The sequence below is a fragment of the Agrilus planipennis genome, unplaced genomic scaffold (assembly GCF_000699045.2).
Source record: "Agrilus planipennis isolate EAB-ADULT unplaced genomic scaffold, Apla_2.0 scaffold2, whole genome shotgun sequence".
Lineage (NCBI taxonomy): Eukaryota > Metazoa > Arthropoda > Insecta > Coleoptera > Buprestidae > Agrilus > Agrilus planipennis.
Window position 1 is genome coordinate 1,715,985 of NW_020442464.1, and position 21,695 is coordinate 1,737,679.

General features: G+C 36.5%; 1 protein-coding gene across 4 annotated transcripts in view; it reads right to left on the minus strand.

The window, feature by feature from the left end:
• Positions 1-945: 945 nt before the first annotated feature.
• Positions 946-21,695, minus strand: part of LOC108735986 (Krueppel-like factor luna) — a 359,199-nt gene continuing 338,449 nt past the window's right edge. For all 4 annotated transcript variants that reach the window (XM_018468270.1, XM_018468499.2, XM_018468419.2 and 1 more), the window contains one exon: positions 946-4,649. In XM_018468270.1, coding sequence (XP_018323772.1) covers positions 4,474-4,649 — 176 coding nt within the window. In that variant the 3' untranslated portion in view covers positions 946-4,473. The remainder of the gene's footprint in view (positions 4,650-21,695) is intronic.

Consider the following 21,695-nt stretch of genomic DNA (forward strand, 5'->3'; position numbering starts at 1 on the left):
ACAAAAATTTTTTATCACCATTCTTATGAAAATTACAAAATATACTTAACACAACTTCTTTCTAGTTTATCAAATAGTTTTTAAGATGATGTTGTTATCAGAAACCGTTGGAATTTAGTATTTACATATACACTTAGGTCGTAAGTTGAATTCAATTTAAATATCTACATTCAAGAATCGTTATCGACTAATAAATTTTAATTAGAAACATCGGAAACAATAGGCTTTATTGTAAACTTTTCTTAATCTTCTTTTTCCGCAGCATGTAGCTTCCTTAAGTGCAGAACGACAATTGTTTAGACGCTTTAGTAAGTTAATATCGAAAGAAAAAGTATTTGTAATACTTAACCTCATTTTTTTTTTTATATATTAAATGCCATCTTTTATTCACGTAGGGAAGCTAGAAGCTTTTACAAATGTTAAATTTTATTCGCTCAGGCCTAGCCGGCGAGTGAAGCGTACGAAATTTTTTCCTCTTAATAAAAAATAGTAAAACAAAAATGACAATAATTAACAACTTGCGCCAAACCACGAGTTTAATTTTCCGTGAAAACCATCACTTAAAAGGACGACATTCAATTTCCTAGTGGCTAATTAAACCGGCGATTTAATTCAAGTAGGCGAAGACGACAGAAACATGAAATAATGACACGTTTAAGAGCAGGGACCACAGAGCGTACCTTTAGAGCTTAACAGATTGACCGGCTGGATATCAAGCTGTAACTGACGTCTGATTAAAGTGGAAAAGTGACGAGGTCATCCAATTCCAAAATTACCTTTCTGTCGTCAAAAGAAAATTGAAAAATACACTAAAACGCTCACAAATACTGGCCGAACGTTCACTTGTGATCAGAAGATTGAACTGTGACTACATACTGGCCTAAAGCAGTGAGAAAAAGTTTTAATTGAAATATCAACTTTAGGCGCTATTTTTTATTAGATTTCCGAAATGAGTTGAAAGTTTTGAGACCAAAAGTCTGCACCTTCTACGTTCTTATGCTGATATCAATATAGGCATATTCAGGCACCTTTTGGACTTTTTTAATTTTTCGCGCCTTGCAGAGTAACGGCAGACAACATGGCCGCAGAGTTACGTCGTATGTTCGACAATTCTATCGGTAAAGCGTCTCTCGAAACAAAATTCAAACTTTAAACTTGCGTATGCTGCAGCTTTCTGAATCCAATCGGTCGTTCGAAAGCAAGACAGAAGCAAAACCTATCGATCAAAATCATGACCTTGTAAGTACTCGCTTCTATCATGTATAAAAGTCGTTAATGTTAATGAATATATTACTCTGACACCTACACTAAGGAAGAACAAGGAGCGAATGCGCGCGCATGTATTCTGTCTCTCTCTTTCATTATTTTCTACCATTTAACTTTCACTCTCTCTCTTACCTCTTTCTCTTTCCAAAATATCATTCATTTTTTCTCACACGGGGTTCTTTACAAAACACACAACACTTACAAATATATATAACTAAGATATAATGCGACGAAAATGTATGTATGTACCTATATTGCAACAAGTAGAAATAATAATCGGTAATTATTGCTATAAATTATTTCAGCTAAATATAATAATGAAACGTAAATAATATTAATAATAATAATAATAATAAATCGTATCGTTAGACAAATAAAATATTTTAAAACAAAACAATACAAATAAGTCTGATAAATTCTCTCAACAAAATCGGTTTCTTACAATAAAAAAAAATCGTTTATTTTACAATGTACAAACTTATCACATTGCGGTACAAATAAAAATAATAAAATAGATAATTAATTCATCGTTTTCGTTTTTAATTTACACAAAAGTAGCAGATGTTATTAAAGAAAGAGAAAACAGTGACGAAACCAAGAGCACACAGTAAAAACTTACCGTTTATATTCATATTATCGTTTTGGGGTAAACAGGTCGTTGTAAGTTACAATTTTGTACTTTCAGAGTAATACGTACGAATGTATATTTTGTATGTGTGTATAAAAATGCAAAAACCTACAAATACGTAGCAAGCAAAACTATTTTTCATCTTGCAAATGCGAATAATATTAGATATTATTAAACAAAAGTGCGCTCGATTTCGTCCGTAAAGTAAAAGTAAAGAAAACCAAAAATCGTCCTAGTATAAATACGATTTCTCGCAATATACCTTACTTACTAAACATTAGTAGTAATTATAAGAATCAAAGAAGCATGCAGCTATACAAAATGCTACAAACATTAAAAATATCTATGTGTGTAGATACCGTTTTTTGTTTTGTTTTATTTTTTTACTCGCACTGTATACAACAACATTCACGCTTCAATGCAAAAGGTAGAAGTGGAAATACAGAACGAATAAACGTTTAGAAAAGGAATGCGTCAGAAGTGTGGCTGGACAGGCAGATTGCGGCACGCGTCATAGAATTTAAGAGCTTTTCACACTGGGCGAACAGAAACGAACGAGCAGAGGTTGCCGCGCGGTTATCTGCGTTTGCAGGGCCTACGTGATGTATCGTTTCTGTCCGGCCTATGCGAATAGTTCTAATGCATCACAATCAAGTGCCTGACATTTTCTGCCTATGGAAGCCGCATCGGAAATGCAACATGTATGCGAACATGTGACGTCGTCGCATTTAATTTATCATTTATTTATTTTGAAAAGTTGGTTTGTTTTAGTAGATATCCAAGGTCACTTTTTCAAAAATATAATTACATAATAATTATGTAATACAATACTTTTTTCTTATCAGTTTTATAATGTTTTGTTTTGCGTTTTTTTTTATTTTTTGATCGAACTACTACGTTGCTTTTTTGATTACTTTATACAAATAGTACAACATTTAGTCTATTAAAAGGGCGTTTGCCTGCACAGTCTTCATATTTAATACTTTGACACATTCGTACAAACTATTAGTTACTTATTATTTACTTATTAATTAGTTGTTACTTAATCGCTAGGGTACCCGGTTTCACGGCCCCCCTCCGTTAGTTAAAACGCGTTTACCGACCGCATCTCACATCTAACCCAGAGGGGCATGAAAATGTACAAAATTGTTGTAAAAGTTATTATAAATGCTCTAACTCCCTCTCCCTGAACAAATGACACAATTAACGAACTCTTTTTTAATTAGGTACTTACTGACGAGCAATTTCTAGCAGTAATTATTTATTTATCTACGTTTATTTGTGAACTAGGCATATATGAAATCAATTAACTTAAAGAAGCTTAAGCTTAACATTATTAGTTGACTTTATTATTAAAAATATTTAATTTTATATATCTCTTTTAGTTTTAATAACAATATTAAAGCAGTTTAGCTGTAAGTACTACTTATTTAGCACGTTTTTAATATTTATAAATTACTCGGACTTTTTAGTTTTAAGAAGTGATATGTTAATCAATGTAAAGAAAATGTAACAATTTTTAATATTTCTCCTATGAAAGTTCCTAGCCTTTTTATCACATCTTCCCGTCGCTATCCAAAAATTTATTTAAATCCATTTACTTACAATTTAAATTTCCTACACTCAATACCTACACATTCTACTATCGAAACTAATTATTCCATTAATAAAATGACGAAGTATATTATATTCTTCAGTATATCTGATCTATTAATTTTGACTGTTTCAACGTCTGCCTTCTCGATGCAATAATTTATTACCCGGGCCCTTCTAAAGTATCAAATGATATAAAAAGAAATCCACGTAAGATTGCAAGTGTAATCATAAATCTATTCAGGGAGCGGGCTGTAGTTTGGCCTACATACATACATCCAATTAAGTGTGGTACATATACATATGTGGGCGATGCTGAGTTGATCACAGGAGTATCATCACTGAGGAATCGTTCCCTCTATTCATCGGTGCTTCGAGCGAAGGGGGTGGATTAGGGCGACGTGCGTTCCAACAATAATAGGGAATTGTATCAAGGTGCGAGGGAATGGGGTTCGGTGTGACGGGGGCGGTTTGTGTAACGAGAATTGTCACGCACGTCACCCTCTACCACCCGCAACAACAACGGCTGCATCTAAACCTGACTACACCTCTCTCTCTCTCTCTCTCTCTCTCTCACTTTCTCTCTCTTACTTACAATGTAACATTTCAATCTATCACGGTCCAGTCGGCACCATTTTTGGGTAACGTTCCCTACGTGTATGATTCGCATTTAAAATTAACAAACTGAAATATTTATTAGTAATAGCAAATTATTGTAAGAATATAGGACGTTTAAAGCTAGAAAAATTAACTATTTTCACAAAAAAGTCGCACTTTAATCAATTTCTGCATGCCTAACGCAAATTGTGACATGTTTTTTCGATGGTAAATTGACTAGACCGTAATGATTGTATTAATGTTGTTGTGATAATAATAATTATTATTTACATGTTTAGCGGTAACTGGCAGTGATGCGACGACCACGGCGTCGGCGGTTGCAGTGTGGCGGCGGCAGCGTCGTCGGCGTCGTCGGTCGCCTACTAGACCTAGGCGTGACGTTTCATGTGCAAGGCCAGGTGATCTGAGCGGCTGAAGCAGCGGTCGCAGTGGCGGCATTTGAACGGTTTCGCGCCCGTGTGTTTACGATAGTGACGGGTTAATTCGTCGGAACGCGCGAACCGCCACTCGCAACCCTCCCACGAACACTTGTACGGCTTTTCACCTGAAACAAAAAAAGTCAAAATTAACCAAAAAAAAAACTGCAAAAATCGGACGATATCTTCTCAGCAACAAACTGCTTCATACTGGATACGAAAAACAATTTACAATCGCCTTTTTTATGGTACCGCGACTGTAGTGCGGCGAGTCTTAAATGAGTACGTACGAGCCGAGTACTAAGGACAAGTCACCTGTTGCGTAAGAATGACTTTATTTAGCCTTCTTTGTGCGTTATGAAGCATCAACACTCACATCTTTTCTTTGATTGACAAATAACACGCATTTAAAGCGCGGCGAGTCTTAAATGAGTACGTACGAACCGAATGCAAAGCACATGTCATCTGTGGCGCAAAAACGATTTTGTTTAGCCCTCTTGGTGCGTTATGAAGCATCAACACCCTGGTCTCTTCTCTTTGATTGGCTGATAAGAGCGTTTATAGCGCGGCGAGTCTTAAGTGAGTACGTACGAGGTCAATGGACACCCCATACCATTTGTCTTGCAAAAACGATTTTTTTGGCATTTTGGAGCGTTATGATGCATCAATACCCTCGCCTCTCCTCTATGAGTCACAGGTAACAAACAAATAGCGAGTCCTAATAAATGAGTACGTAAAAACTGAAATGCAAAACCCATGTCTCCTGTGGGGCTAAAACAATTCTTTTTGGCCCTCTTGGTGCGTTATGAAGCATCAAGTCTCTCGTCTTTGATTGACAGGTAAGAGCGTTTACAGTGCGGCGAGTCTTAAGTGAGTACATACCACTCGAATGTAAAACCCATGTCACCAGTGGCGCAAAAACGATTTTGTTTGGCCCTCTTAGTGCGTTATGAATCATCAACACAGTGGTCTCTACTCTGATTGACAAGTAAGCGCGTTTACAGCGCGGCGAGTCATAAGTGAGTACGTTCGAGTCGAATGGAAAATCCATACCACTTGTCGCATAAAAACGATATATTTTTTGGCATTTTGGAGCGTTATGATCCATCAATATCCTTGTCTCTCCTCTATGAGTCACAGGTAATAAGTACTCTGGTCTCAATGACAGCTAACATGCGGCTGGTCTTAAATTAGTCCCTTTCGAGCCGTTTATAAATCGCATGTAATCTACTTCGTACAAATGACTTGATGCGTTAGGAAGCATCAATACTGCGGTCTCTCGTCTATGAGTGACAGATGACATACTGCGGTGAGCTTTAGTCAAGTATGTATGCCATGAATGAAATATGTAAGTCAAAAAGAATTCATTTCAACCCTTTGTGAAAAATGTAGCATACATGCAAACCTGGGTGGATAATTTTTGCTTGTTATAAGGAAAATTTTAATCTTTAGATGTAGTAGACATTAAAACATTGTAAATGTACGCATATATTTGCTAACTATCTACCAAACCTTTTAGCTTAAACAACACGCGTGAGATTTATTATAATTACTGTAGACAGAGCTTCAAAACGACAGAAGACAGGAAGCGTTAACATTAGCGAAATCGTAGATGATTACAAGGCGCTGTAGAGGGAAGAATTTATAAATAGCATTGTACCGTATGTACTAAGCTACAAGGATAATTGAAGTAGGCTTTAAATGGAGAGAAAAGAATTAAAGGACAATCGGTGTATGAGCAGAGTAAAATTTTCGTTGATTTAATCTATGTACTTATAAATTATCGGTATAGATAACCCTCGCAGGTTCATCTGCTTTGCATTATGTTTTATTTATGAAGACAAGATAGGGATTATCATACCCATCTTATCCGAAGAATAATGACCTCGAATAATTGCATAATTGCAGTTTAATTAAATCAGTTAATTGTTATGCACCGAGACAACAGTATTAATTGAAACACTGCGGCTACCAATAACAAATCGCTTTAAGTTAAAAATTATAACGTGATAAACTTCATCGAACAAGTTTAAATATCGTAATGTAATTAAATAAAAGTAAAACTAAAATACTGGTATGCAAGGGAAGAAAAAGTAGGGAAAGAGCGAATATAAAGATAGGAGACGAAAAATTAGAAGAAGTGGTTGATGATGAATTAAATATTAATTAAAGATTTAATACAATTTAGCTCCTATCTCATCATTCGGTATGTTTTGAAAGTGGTTTACTATGAGTTTTCATATCTTCAAAAATAGAATTAGAAAATCCTTTTCTTTCCTAAAACTTTAGAGCTCTAACGCTACTTTTTCTGAGTTTTTTAAAGGGTTTTTTAAATGGATCTGCCCCCAGAGTTTATATGGAAGAATTAAATTGCTTCTCCAAAGTTTTTCTGACAACTTCGAGTCCAATTTATTTGAGATTTTGTAATAATAACGGGGTAAAAGACTTAATAACGTGTCAGGGTGGATGTTCTAAAGAAAACGTGTATCTCAGACAGGTACATCGTCGAATACTTATGAGGGGTAGTCTTTAAATCCAACAAAAGTGATGTAATGAACTTCTTCCGAACTATTTCAGCTCGAGTTTGCCCCAGGAGATGGTTTTATTAGCTCACCCGAATGAAGAACTTTCTTTATTAAACTCACAGGAACTGATAGTGCCCTATGGCGATGTCTTACTTCTCGGCTGGTTGTTAAACGTCAAGCAAACTACAATTTTACGACAAAAAATATTCTTTCGACATATCGTCACCGTTGTTAGAGTGTAAACTTCCTTTACGTCTTTAACAATAAAAAATTGTCGCAGCTTTAAGTCTTAATTATGTAATAACATAGTAATATTAATCACCTTGTTTCCATTACTGTCTACACAAGATTCCTTTTGAATTGAAATATTCATTTCGTTTGTTATGGTTAACTCATTTTTGAGACAGATTTTTGTGGATATTCTGAAGTGCTTGTGTGGGGTCACTTTGTAGATCTCGGCGGATTCAAACAGATCACGACCTAGAACGAAGGTTGCGGCGACAGCGAGATCGTGGCGTTTTCCCGTTCGACAATTCCACTATTTGATTATTGATTTTCCGCATCATTGATTTGTTTCAGGCGGCGGTGGTTGCGGTGATAACAATAACGGAGACGGCTGTGTCGGCTGGCGGCCATTCTGCCAATGAATTCTGCATAAACGTATTCATTTCTGCCCTTGCTCTTTAAAATCCTTTCTTTCTATCATAAATGAAAATACGACCGAAAACTCTTAAACGCGACGTTATATATACAGGGTGTGTCACATAAATGTTGATATTTTTATAAGAAAATCTATAGTTAACGCTGAAGGTGCTTTATTTTCCGAAACTTCCGAGACTAGAAAAGCGAATCTTTTTACGATGTGAGGATCCACCAGGAGACGATTTTCGAAAATTCAACACATAAGGCCAACGAAAGACAAAATGCGATGCTCTTTATTGTTTGTGACAAGAAAATGCCCAATGAATCGAATATCGAAACAATGATTTTTATAAATACAGTAGAACCTTGATAACTTAAACTTCGATAACGTAATAACCTCTATAAATTCATAAAATTTTGTGTTCCCTTCCCCTCGGAGTCCAAAACCTCTATTAGTTACAATAAAAACCCTCTCTAACTTAAACGAATAATTTGGACATCACACCTCAGTAAGCCGTGGAAAGTGGTTTGAATCGGGAGAAAGTCTTCTAGGTAAGAGATGAAGAATTGCTGAATTTCCTAATTTAGAAAAATTCTTGTTTGCATGGTTTAGACAGTGTAGAAATATAGGGTTGTTCAGAAAGTCATTTCGTTTTTTCCCGACAGAGGATTTAATTGTATTCTTTTGCACCCAACTTCACATTTAAGCCGTATAATTATTTTATGCTTTGAGAGCTCATAAGCAAGGCTTGTGTGTGAAAAATTCCAACTAATTCTACGCAGTAGTTTTTGGTTGGTGCCCTTTTAAATATGGAGAGCGATAAGCAGCATTTTCGACATATCTTACTGTTTTACTACAGAAAGGGTAAAAATGCTGTTCAAGCCAGAAAGAAATTGACTGATGTGTATGGAGAAGGTGTGTTGACAGTACGCCAGTGCCAGAACTGGTTCGCTAAATTTCGATCCGGCAATTTTGATGTCGAAGATGCACCACGTTCGGGAAGGCCGGTTGAAGCTGATAAAGACGCGATAAAGGCATTAGTTGATGTGAACCGGCGAATAACAACACGTGAGATCGGATTGAGGTTAAATTTATCAAATTCAACAGTTTATGACCACTTGAAAGGCCTGGGATTATCCTCGAAGCTCGATGTATGGGTTCCCCATGTTCTCACAGAGAGAAATCTGTGTCGCCGCATTGACGTCTGCGATTCGCTTCTCAAACGTCACGAAAATGATCCGTTTTTGAAGCGCATCATCACTGGGGACGAAAAATGGGTTGTATACAACAACGTCAAACGCAAGAGGTCATGGAGCAAAAAAGATGAACCGGCTCAAACCATTTCCAAAGCCGATATTCACCAAAAAAAGGTGATGCTGTCTGTTTGGTGGGATTTTAAAGGAATCGTTTTTTTTTAGCTTTTACCGGATAACACAACGATTAATTCGGAAGTCTACTGTCATCAGCTGGACAAACTGAATGATGCACTTCAACAGAAAAGGTCAGAACTAATCAACAGGAAAGGTGTAGTGTTTCACCAAGACAACGCGAGACCTCACACAAGTTTGGTCACTCGCCAAAAGCTTTTACAGCTTGAATGGGATACAATGCTACACCCACCATATTCTCCAGACCTGGCACCATCGGATTATTATTTGTTCCGGTCACTCCAAAATTTTTTAGACGGTAAAACCTTCACCTCAAATGAGGAGGTCAAAAACCTCCTCGATCAGTTTTTTGCCAGCAAAGACCAAAAATTTTATGAGCGTGGAATTATGCTACTACCAGAAAGATGGCAAAAGGTGTTGGACCAGAACGGTCAATATATAATTTAATAAAGTATTTGTTTATTATACGAAAACTGTCTTTCATTTCCACAAAAAAAAAGGAAATGACTTTCCGAACAACCCTATATATAAAAACATTAGTGTTAGTGGACCTGAAAAAGCTGAAGAGTTTGCTAAGTCTGGAAATCCATAATTTTAAAGCTTAAACTCAAAACCTTAGTAACTCAAATTATTTTACGTTTCCCTTGGTTTTTATCTTATCGAAGTTCTACTGTATAACGTATAGCTTTCTATCAGTATATTAAATTAGATTTTAAAAAGTAACGTGAAAGATGATTCCATTTACTCTGTCGAAGGATGTGCGCTTGTTTGTAAACTACGACTACGAACATCATTTTTATCAATAGATTTCATATTAGATTACCCCTGAACATTATTCTTCGTCATAGTCTCGTGTTCCGGTAGACATGCGAGAAAGATCATGATGATGCAGCATTTTAAATAAAAATAACGAGAAGCAAGTCGAGTGTATTCAAATCTTTTTACTATCGATGCTATCGAGGCATTAGACACAGACAGCGGAGTCAGTGAGTGCACCATCACCACCGTCACCATCACCAACAGCACACCAAAGCGACCAACCCACGAGTGAGAGAAGATGGATCTCTGGTGTTATGAAACCGGAACTTTCCGAAACGGAAGAAAGATTGATGCGACGTAGACGTGGGTTTGAAACCCCCTGCGTCCTCGTCGTCGGGCAAAAACAACCCTTAGAGCCCCTTCGCAGAACAACAAGCGAACCAAGTCGCAATTTTCGAGGCAATTTTTAAAGCACAAGGACAGGTATAAAGTAAAGTCGTTAGCTCAAAGGAAATTAAAAGTCGAATACGCACGACTATTTGTTTAACTTACCATGTGGGATTGTTTCGATCTCAAGTCGCGAGTGGGTGACTGTGCTCTTTTTCCGAGGGGGCAAAAACCTGATAAATGTCGTCTATTAGGGGGAGAGAACGTTCACCCTCGCCAAACGCTCGACTTAAGGAGCACAGCGCGCAATAAAATACAAAATAAAACGACCAGATTTTATTCTGTCGTTATTTCGGAACAAAAATAGCATAATATGCGTTAAGATGGAAAATACAGGCCCAATTGCACCGCGCATTAAGCCATTTACGATACCCTAACTTACAAATGAATCCTTCATATTAAAATATCCAACTGTTTCGTTGGAATAGCATACCTAGACATATCTAGACTTAATGTAAAAACTAATTACACATATCTTTTTGCATAATTTCGATCATATCAATAACTTTTGGCGTTTTTGGATTCTTGAATCCGGCTCGAAGGACCAAGATTTCGCCTTGATTGGACAGTAAGTACCGTATGAAATAAAACTGTTTACGGTAATATGTGTAAATAACATTACAGATATTAAACATAACATGTGGTTAATATGGCTCAATAAAATCCCACCCTCAAAATGAAATCGTGAACTAATCAAGCAAACTAATTCGCACCACATGACAAAGTTGAAGCAATTTTTTTACACTGCGGCTTACAGTATCTCCAAACGTTAACTACGCTAACGTTAAATATAAAATGCTACAAAGTGGCTGAAAGTTGTTAAAACTAGTAATGCTATCAAAATCGCCTAGATGGAATTGAAAGTAGCGAATTATTCGTAATTGCTGCAGCATAGGTATATAGATATACATCTCAGTTTCATTTAGCCGTGTACCTCTTCGCATTTAGCTTTTACATATGTCGCAAATTTAGCTTCCGTATAATTTACGTTCGTTCACCGCACAAAGCAAGACCTTGATCGTTTCGTATACACGTAAGTGTTTCTGTATTCATAGATGGATATTCGCATGCGAATACAATATATGTACATGTCTATGTCTACGGCTTCACCGCTACCAGGGATATGACAAATTAAGTTAGGAGCACAATTCGCAATTGTATGCAGAGCAGTAGCTTACGCAATTCTAGCACTCGGCTAACTTCATAAATCCGATCCGAGACATCCACACAGAATAATCAAGTAGGCGTGTAATACGATAACACTGGCGGGAATGTTCTGTCTGCCTCCGGCTGCTCCAGGTGTCGTCGCCGGGACTGGATGGATTTTCACCGGAAAATGATGACGAGTGAATTACCGTCGTTTGTTGGCAGAAGAGTATCCACTGCGAGCTTTAGGGTATGCAATCGGTACCCACTCTTGTCTAAAGCGAAAAGATAAAGTAACCGAAATGACCGAAAAAAATCAACAAAAATTTTCCTTGAACTGTTCATTTTGAGACAGTTAACTCAAATGCTTGCTCAGTTGCTAGGTACTATGTGACATTGTCATTATCATCATAAGGTCATCAGTTCTAAGGCTGATTGGACACGCACCTCCACTCTTTCTTATCCTGAGCTAATCTTCGCATTTCCCTTAAACTGAAACAACCCACATCATTAACTATTTGCGAACAGTAATTTAATCTAGGTCTACCTCTACCCCTCCTAACTCCCGTTTTTGCTTCTAATATGTCTTATTAGATGTTCATACCTGAGGAGGTGTCCTACTAACCTATCTCGCCTATTTCTAATTAACTTCCATGGAGTCCTTTGTTGTCCTATTCTTTTTAATACCTCTTCATTTCTAATCTTCTCTATCCATGGTATCCTCATCATTCGCCTATAACACCACAATTCGAACGCTTATAAACTTTTCTATTTTGCCGCGTACACTATCCTATACCTTTAACAACCTTTTCCGAATTCTAAATTAACCGTTCGCGAGCATAGAAGTGACTTTTTTTTTATTGGCGACTCGACCCTCCGCTATCCTTTGCTTTATATCCCTGCTACTCCGTCCTGACTTATCTGTCTTCCTAGATACCTAAAATCAGCCACTTCTTCTAATTTTTCGTCTCCTATCTTTATATTCGCTCTTTCTCTACTTTTTCTTACCTTGCATACTACTATTTTTGTATTACTTTTATTTATTTTCATACAGTACTGTCAGTACCGCTTCCATTTTATTTAAAGCTATCTCTAACTGCACCTTGCTAGATGCTAGTGCTGCTATATCATCTGCAAATCCTAGCATACTAATATTTTGCCCCTGTATATCTATCCCTACAGGTGTACTGTCTTTAATGATGTTGATCGCGTCTTCGATGTATACATTAAAAAGTAGCAGTGACAGTGTCATCCCTGTCTGACTCTCTTCGTAATATTTACATTTCTACATTGCAGCCCCATCTCTGTAACTGCCTATCTTTGTAACTCATCCCTACATTTTTAAGTATATTTAACATCTTGTCGCATGTAACATTGTCAAAAGCTTTTTCTAAATCTACAAATCCTATGTATGCATACTCTTTCCTTTTTCTATCGTTTTCTTTATTGGTACCCGTAAAACTAGAATGACCTCCCGCGTTCTTTTATTTCTTTTAAACGCAAATTGATCTACCCCTATATGGCATTGAAGACGAACAAAATAATGCTTTCGCCAATCTGCTATGTAATGTTAAGGACTGGACGAATCAATCTAACGGAATCGACCGTGAGTGTTCGAGCTCTATGAATATGTAATACTACCTGAGTTAATTTTTAATTTTCATACTTGTTTTGTTTAAAAATGCGAGGGGTGCAATTACTCACTGGACCTCTCAATATAAAACCGCCATTGTTATATATGTATTAATTTTATTATCCTTTTTTGAAATTTTAATCCTTGAAAGACAAAACCTCACCAATAATAAACAACCCCTGCTTTAACGGCTGCTACACTTTGCTTTCTGCTTTAATATAGGTAAGTACATAATGTATATACTTATTCATATGCTAAACAGTAACGCTCAAGAAAATCCTACTCAATGCGTACCTAAATTAGGATAATTAGCGTTGACGTTGAGTTTGGCGCCTTTTAACGAAACGATAAATACGAAAACACATAATAATTAAAATTAGACAAGGAGATGTCAGTAGAATATTAAAGTTGACAGGCCATTGTTCCTATGTTAACATCGACTTTAATTTGCCGAAGTTTATCCTCAGGTCAATAAAGCGTAAGCCTGTTTCATTCATTTTAATGCTTCAGTTATCCTGCGTGACGTTCAACACCTGTTGAACATCGTGTGCCACTCGGCTTAGATACGATTATGTAATATCCTAATTGCTTAATCTTTCCACATCCGCATGAACGGACGCTTTTACATAAACAGCATCAGCATTTGTAGTCACTGGAAAGGTGCTTTGCAAAACAAAACGAAACAGCACATCAACGTGCAACAACATTGATCGCAATTTGACAAGAAACATACACAATATACTTATATTTTTAAACAACAGACTGCATGTCTCTTAATTGCATTGAATAAAACAGTTATAATAACGCATGATTTAAGGACGAGTTGTAGGCGAGTTTACGTGAGTTAAACTCGAGTGAATTTAATAAAAAAACTGCCCATGGTGTATGCTTTGAATATCGATTTAGTGAACTGAAAGTAAATTTGCATCGTAAGGTATAAACTACACCATGGCGAGTTAGGAGTGACTTTTCACGGGTCACAACACTTCTCGCGATTTGACAATAAATTTACACCACACTAATATTTTAAAACATCAGACTGCATGTCTGTTAATTGCATTGAGTAAAATAGTCATAACGCATGATTTAAGGGCGAGTTGTAGGCGAGTTTGCATGAGTCAAACTCGAGTGAATTTAATAAAAAAAACTGCCCATGGAGTATGCTTTGGACTGAAGGCTAAAATGTACTAAATTTTTCATTGTACAGGGTTGAATATTGACCATACAACTAGCAGTATGTTTTAAAGGCGAGTTATGGGCGAGTTTACATGAGTCGAACACGAGCAAACGTTAGAACAGAGCTTACTCAATATTTTTTGAAATATCGAACTGAACGTTTGTTAAAATGTACATAATTTTTCATTATACAGAGTTGAATATTGACTATACAACTGGCAGTATGTTTTAAAGGCGAGTTATGGTCGAGTTTGCATGAGTCAAACACAAGCTAATATTACAGCAAAACTTGCTCAATATGTTTTGAAATATCGGACTGTACGTTTGTTAAAATGTACGTAATTTTTCATTTTTCAGGCGAGTTATGGAATAGTTTGCGTGAGTCAAACACTAGCGAACTACGAACGAGTTAGCAAAGCAATTTGATTAAAAAGTAACTCGTTAATTCGAAGCTAACGTTTTTATATTAAAGATAAATGAAAACAAGGATGCGCAAAACGTCGAGATAATTTAAGGAAATGGTGGTAAAAAGTGATTGGGGGGTCGAATTTCGGAGACCTGCTGTTCATCATGCGATGCTAATTTTGATCCGGAAGGGGTGAAATTTAGGTATTCGTCGCCGACTCGAGGTTATCTGCAAACATCGCGGATAAGTTGGAGCGATCAAATTGCTTTGCGTATTACTTTAGCAGCATTGTAATGGGGCTTTCCTTGTTTCTACAAATCCACGGGACGGCGAATAATTAAGCTCCTTGTCAAAAAGCCCACTCGGGAAAGTGTTAGCAGTTGCTTGTGCTTTCCTCTTGCTTACCCATTTTCCCCCTACACGTTACAAAAGGGAACGAACTTTAAAGTCAAAAGTGAAAAGCCGAATTGAAATTCGAGAAGCGTGTTGAGTGAACAGTTGCAATCAAGAAAATGGAACAGGTTAACTCAGTTAGAATTCGAAAATTTCTATTCATGCTGTTCTACACAACCAGAGTATCCTCACCTCCGCGTTCGGGTTTGTTATAAAAGCCAAGTACCTAAACTTGGTCAAAACACAAGTTCCTAGTTTATTTACCTACAATTAAAAGAGAATAGGTAGAGGAAATGATGTCGAACCGAACGGATAAAAGATACATTCAGGAAGTTGTTAATACATAATATCCGTTAATTCCTATTTAGGTCATAGAACCTACATCTAAATTATTTGTTGCTAACACCTACTACTGGGTTAGTAGGTCAATCAGCAATCGTTTAAGTAGCTGGATAAATAATAATCTAGGAAGTCAGACCGAAGAATCAACGGAGATCCATCGAATAATCATAAAAAAAAAAACAAGTAAAGCAGGGTGATGAGGCGGTTTGCCGTGTTCACTCACCCGCTGAAGGATTACTGCCATTTTCACCGTTTCACCAATATAGTATGTATAAAGTAATTTTGATGAAAAGGATCTAAAATTATCCTTGCCTTATTATAAATTTAATAGAGCTTTGACACATGGATTAAAGCGGATCTGATCAAATGTGGATAACAGCGGCGTGTACACGTTTGATTACATTAACTATCTGCACATCTAAATTAACAGTTTGCGAGCAAAGAAATAATTTCTTTTTGTAAAATCGATCCAATCCTGCGCTACTCTTTGTATATACGTCTTGTTTCACGTCTATCTGATTTCCCAGATAATCAAAATCGGTGACTTCTTAAGGCTTTCATGATCCTTATACCTTCAGCCTCCTTACATACCAATATTTTTTTATTCATTTTTATTTATTTTTATTCCGATGGAATATGGCATTTCTGTGACACTTGGAAAATTTACTTCTACCAGTAGATAGTTGGAAAATATTTAATTGGATACAAAAGCCAAAACTAAAGACAAAAATCCTGAAACGATAGTAGGTACTAAAAAGAAAACGGTTTATATAACAAACATCCCTCAGTTTTTGTGAATCGTCTCGTTAAATAGGTAGCTCACAGAACGTAATATCTCATCAAGTTTCANTTTATTTGAGGCAGTCTATAACTCCTCCTTGTTCTAATATTTAATTGGATACAAAAGCCAAAACTAAAGACAAAAATCCTGAAACGATAGTAGGTACTAAAAAGAAAACGGTTTATATAACAAACATCCCTCAGTTTTTGTGAATCGTCTCGTTAAATAGGTAGCTCACAGAACGTAATATCTCATCAAGTTTCAGCTTCGTTATTTACGTTCATTTCGATATTCATTTTCCGCTGTTGTTTTTCCGCTAAAGCATTTCACGGTCGATAAAACGCATCTGGAAATTTACAGCGTAAGAAGGCCATTTTCGCGTCGCCTTTTTAATCCAAACTAGAAATATGGCTTGTAAGTATAGCTGCAGAGGCCCCATCTCTTTACAAGATGCCGTTCATTCATTTCATAGCGATCGCATTAAGGAAGTATTATTATATAAACCACCAGTGGCGTAGCATATGTTAAAAACCTACCAATTCATATACGACAATAAGCTATTACTTTGCAATTCCACAAAAACAAATCATCCTCAATTAGATAAATATTGAAGGTAGACCTAAGTTCCATCTTTCAGTTGTACCTTTCAAAACTAAGCTAATTCCACAAAATCGGATCTTGATCATAGTAAATTCTTTACTTCGAATCCTCAATTCACCGTTTTCGGAATTAAATTTTAAAAAATGCCTTTTCAGTACTTATTTGATCATCACCATGAGGTTGTCAGTCCTAATAACACTGGTTAAACACGCACCTGCACTCTTTCTTATCCTGAGCTAATCTTTGCTTTTCCCTAAAATTAGAAAAAAAAAACTTTTGTGTGTTTCATTCCCACCAGTCAGTAATGCTGGTGGGCGGGCAGTCCCTCCGGACTACGCCGGAAGGTAAGGCGGAAGGCCCTCTTCAGCCTGCTTTCAGGAATCGTGGGAATGGGTGGGTGATGGTTCGGATGAGAAAGATGGGACGGACGAAATGAAGACAGAACAGAATGAAAGATTATCTGTGGAATATTACTGCCTCAGCATTTGCCTAAGTGGTCCAATGAAACCACAGAAAAACATGGACCAAGGCAGACTGACCTGGAATCGAACCGGCGTCCTCCCGAATGCTAAGCAATGCTCTAAACCTCTAGGCCATGCCGCTCGGTCTAAAACTAGAACAACCCACACCCTTAACTATTTACAAACAGTAATCTAATCTGAATCTACCTCTACCCCTCCTAACTTTCGTTTCTGCCTCTAATATTTCTCTGACTAGACCTTCATGCCTGAGAAGGTGTCCTATTAACCTATCTATCCTACTTCTTATTGATTTCCATAGAGTCCTCTGTTCTCTTACTCTTTTTAGTACCTCTTCATTTCTAACCTTCTCTATCTAGGGTATCCTCATCATTCGCCTGTAACACCACATTTCGAACGCTTCTAACTTTCCTTTTCCGCCGCACTCAATGTACATGTTTCGCACCCGTACAGCGTCGTGCTCCAAATATACACTTTTAACAATCTTTTTTGAATTTCTAAATTAACCGTTCGCGAGCATAGAAGTGACTCCTTTTTATTGAAGACGACTCGACCCTGCGCTTTCCTCTGCTTTATATCTCCACTACTCCTTCCTTCCTGACTTATCTGACTTTATATTCGCTCTTTCCCTACTTTTTTTTCCCTCGCATACCAGTATTTTTGTTTTACTTTTACTTATTTTCATACAGTATTGTTTTGTCAGTACCGCTTCCATTTTAACTTATTTACAATATTTACTAAATTTCGTACTTCTGGGCGTTGTTGAATCAGTCAGATTAAGACATGGCATAAATCCGATTTGTCGATTTTTGAAAAAACCTTACTGACTTAAAAGTACCCCGAGGATGACTGCTCCACCTGCGTGTGCGCCACTGACCGTCTGACTGTGAACCACCGCCACTGCTCTCGGCTGCACATTTGAAAAAACAAGAGCGGCAGAAATGCACCTTGGACGAATAATATTATCTTTTTAACGGTACAGTGAGCGTGACTGCAATGACCATTAGCTCCAGACCAAGTTTCACTTAGATAACGTCGGCAACTGCAGGCACGCGGCAGACACCGCAAGGAAAAGCAGACAGAGTCTAGAAGAGATACTACAAAAGGACTAAAACTTCAGCCCGCAGTTTGCGAAGTTGAAATTTCAACCCCTTGCTTGCCTGTCTTGTTTGCTCTCGCTAGAAGCCGGCTCAAGATTAATCTCCGGCCTCTGTTTGCAAAAATCGAATTTTTTTTAGTAGACCAACTCCTCTTTTCGAGTTTTAAATAAAAAAAAAAACGAAATAACGAGTTTTCCAATTTATTAAAATTCTTTAATCATCATCTCCGGACTTACGCCAAAATTTTACGACATAAATTGAATTTTTAACACTCTGTCTCATATATAGCTAGAGGTTGGGCATTTTTATCATAAGTTGGTAGACATATAGGTAAAGCAAAATTTTAGATGAACATAGAAATAGCACACTTATTTGTTCGCATTTTGTTACACGAGCAAGAATGTATAATTTGGTGAATGTGTCGAACATTTTTTCCACCACGTCTATTTGAAAACTGTTCTAAATTAATCGAACTCTTTAATATATTGTGAACAAGCTTTAAGTACTTATTTCACTTGTATTACTGTATTATGTTCATCGAAAGAAGGTTAAAGGTGCTTATTTGTACGAATTTTACTATACCACGTAGTATTTTTCAAAAGATGATACCACCCTTTGATAATACTATATGTTCCGTTGTCATCTTACCACTAGTGTATTCAAAACAAAACTCGAATATCAAGATGGATGTCGTAACATAACCTAAATTAGTAACGCCATTTTGGATTAATAGGTAGGTAGTTACTCGAGACTACATCTCCTATCTTTTATCTTCACGAAAACCTAAATTTGCGTTCTTCTTAAGGATATTCTCAACCTTCTCGAATGTAAACTACATGTATGTAAACGTACAAAACACGATTAATTTACGCAAACGTAGAGACCGAACGTGGAGACTACTGGAAAAGATCCAGTGGCATGACAAATGGTATTTATTGTTTCCAAACAAAGAGGAAACTCATTAACGTTTATCACTTTGTAAGTCGGTTCGAGAACAAAGTTTGGAATATTAGGAAACTTCGAAGGGATTACGTAGCGCGCTGTCAATGAACCACGTGTACTTCTTGCAAAATATAAATTAATGGCGTGGTGTGGTGATGTTTGTGGTAACAAACAATAGAAACGATTATTGAAGGAGAATAAACAAATGAAAATCGTTGTAGAAACCATGCAGCATCCGCTCCTTTTATACAATCATTGAATGTGAGAAAATGGAAAAGTAAGTAAGTTCAAAGGAAAATCCTTCCTATTGATACATAATTTCGTACCCATCTATTTCGATTTTATTGTGAGGTAGTTTGGCTCCTTTTTACGTTTTATTTTATTAAGTTACTCAATTTTATAGTTTTCGTTATTAAAATCAGCTCATAATAATGTATCAAATTCTACTGTTGAAAATTCTAAAACAGTCCGAAATAGTTCGAAACAAAAAATTTAAAATTCGTTGTTCAACGGTCGTTAAATTCGTTAGTGGTGCACTCTCACGTCTGTTTGGAGCAGATTTAAAGATCTATAAGATGTCCGAAGTGCAGACAATTCTACTCCGCGATTTAAATGGCTTCCTTGGCACTGGAAGATCATATATTTCGCTCTAAGAGCCCTCCAAAGCCGTAAATTAGAACAGGGTTTGTTCAGAGAAGAACCGAGATTGGGTAAAATATAAGGCCGTTTGGCAGAAATTGTTTTGAAGGAAACGTGGCAACTCAAAAAAATATGTTCTCCTAGTAATAAATTATTCTTTGTATATTCTTACCTTACTGATTTTGGATAAGCCGACTGTATCTATATTAAATTAAAATCTTGTATTTTCATAACTAACTTCTTTCTTCTGGAAAACTAGGAAAAGCTGTTTTTCATCTCATTTAGCCAATGTCAAATATAAAATTTGATTATACCTACAAAAGTTTTGATTCAATATTTCGAAATCCAAATCATTAAAAACGTAAACAGAACTCAAAAAAATATTCTTCCAAAAAAAAAAAAGTAATCAACAAAACTGGGATACGTTAAAGGTTCATGGAGAATAATTCTAAAATTTTTAATTTCAAAATAAAGTACAGCATTAGATACTACATTTTTTTCATAGATATAACATTTCAAAATATGCTGATTTTCATCTATTATAACTTACTACTCTGATTTTAATATTTGCATAGGATTGATTGTCCATATGGAATTTTAATTCTCCGAAAACATTTAACATGAAGAAAAAAAATTTGTTATTCAGAAACAAACTTACCTTCACAATTTAAAAAAAAAATCACAAATCACCAATAGGTTCCACATAATAACGGAATCAATTAAAAACTTAAACTGCCTATCAATTTTTGAACTATTGTTCAGTTAAATTTAAGAAAACTAAATTGATGAAACAGTAATTTTGTCTTTTATCATGTTTTCGGATATTTGTAGGGCAGACTGTTCTTTTACTTGCTGAAAATGTACTTTATTATTACCTAAAGGGACCGAATACTGACGCAAGAATATCATATTTCGAAATAGAAAATTTCAGCATTCATTTTCATTATCAGAAAAAATAAGGTACCTTTACGATTTCGCAAATAATTAAAAAGAATTTACATAAAATCTTTACATAAAAAAAACCGTAACAAGAAGTTGTAATTATTTTTGGGAAGTCGCGAAAATGGATGGGTCTTCTACTTGCAATTATTATTTTTGACAACATGAACGCTGTCGATTATCTAATTGTATTAATAAGTAACATTTCACATCTAATCAAGTAATTAATTAGCATTTACGACATGGGCACATGTTAATGATACGAACATATTCTCTAATAAAGGTTATGCTTGTCGAAAACTTGGTTTAGGTCAGCTTGTGGCGCAAGTCCTATCAAAATAATCCAAGTTCGTTTTCTTCATGATTAGAGTCCACAAACGGCGAATACACAATATCATCATTTGTGGGATGGACGAACGGCTGTTATTGGGCTTAATATCGGAACGCCAACTTAATCCATAATCTTACATGCTTTGCATCTGGTCTCATAAATAATCATGAGCATTTGCATATCTCTATGACCGCAATTTACAGGACCCGCCACGACAGCCAGCGCGTTTCTCAGCAAGCAGCAGCAGCAGGGTGAAGGCGGCTCGTAGTTGGCATAACACCACGTGCACCGATGGCTTAGGGCGCCGCCTCCGTGGTCGTAGTCTCGTAGAGACCGCTCCTTGAATATTTAATTTTTTGCCTCTAGCTGCAGCCGTTTATCTATATAAATTTTGGGCGGCCAAAACTGTGTGTTGCACACGATATGAAATGTGCCATCCGTTGCCACTGAAATTTTCATGGAATGGACGAACGGACGGACGGACCAAACCGCCCCCGCACACAAC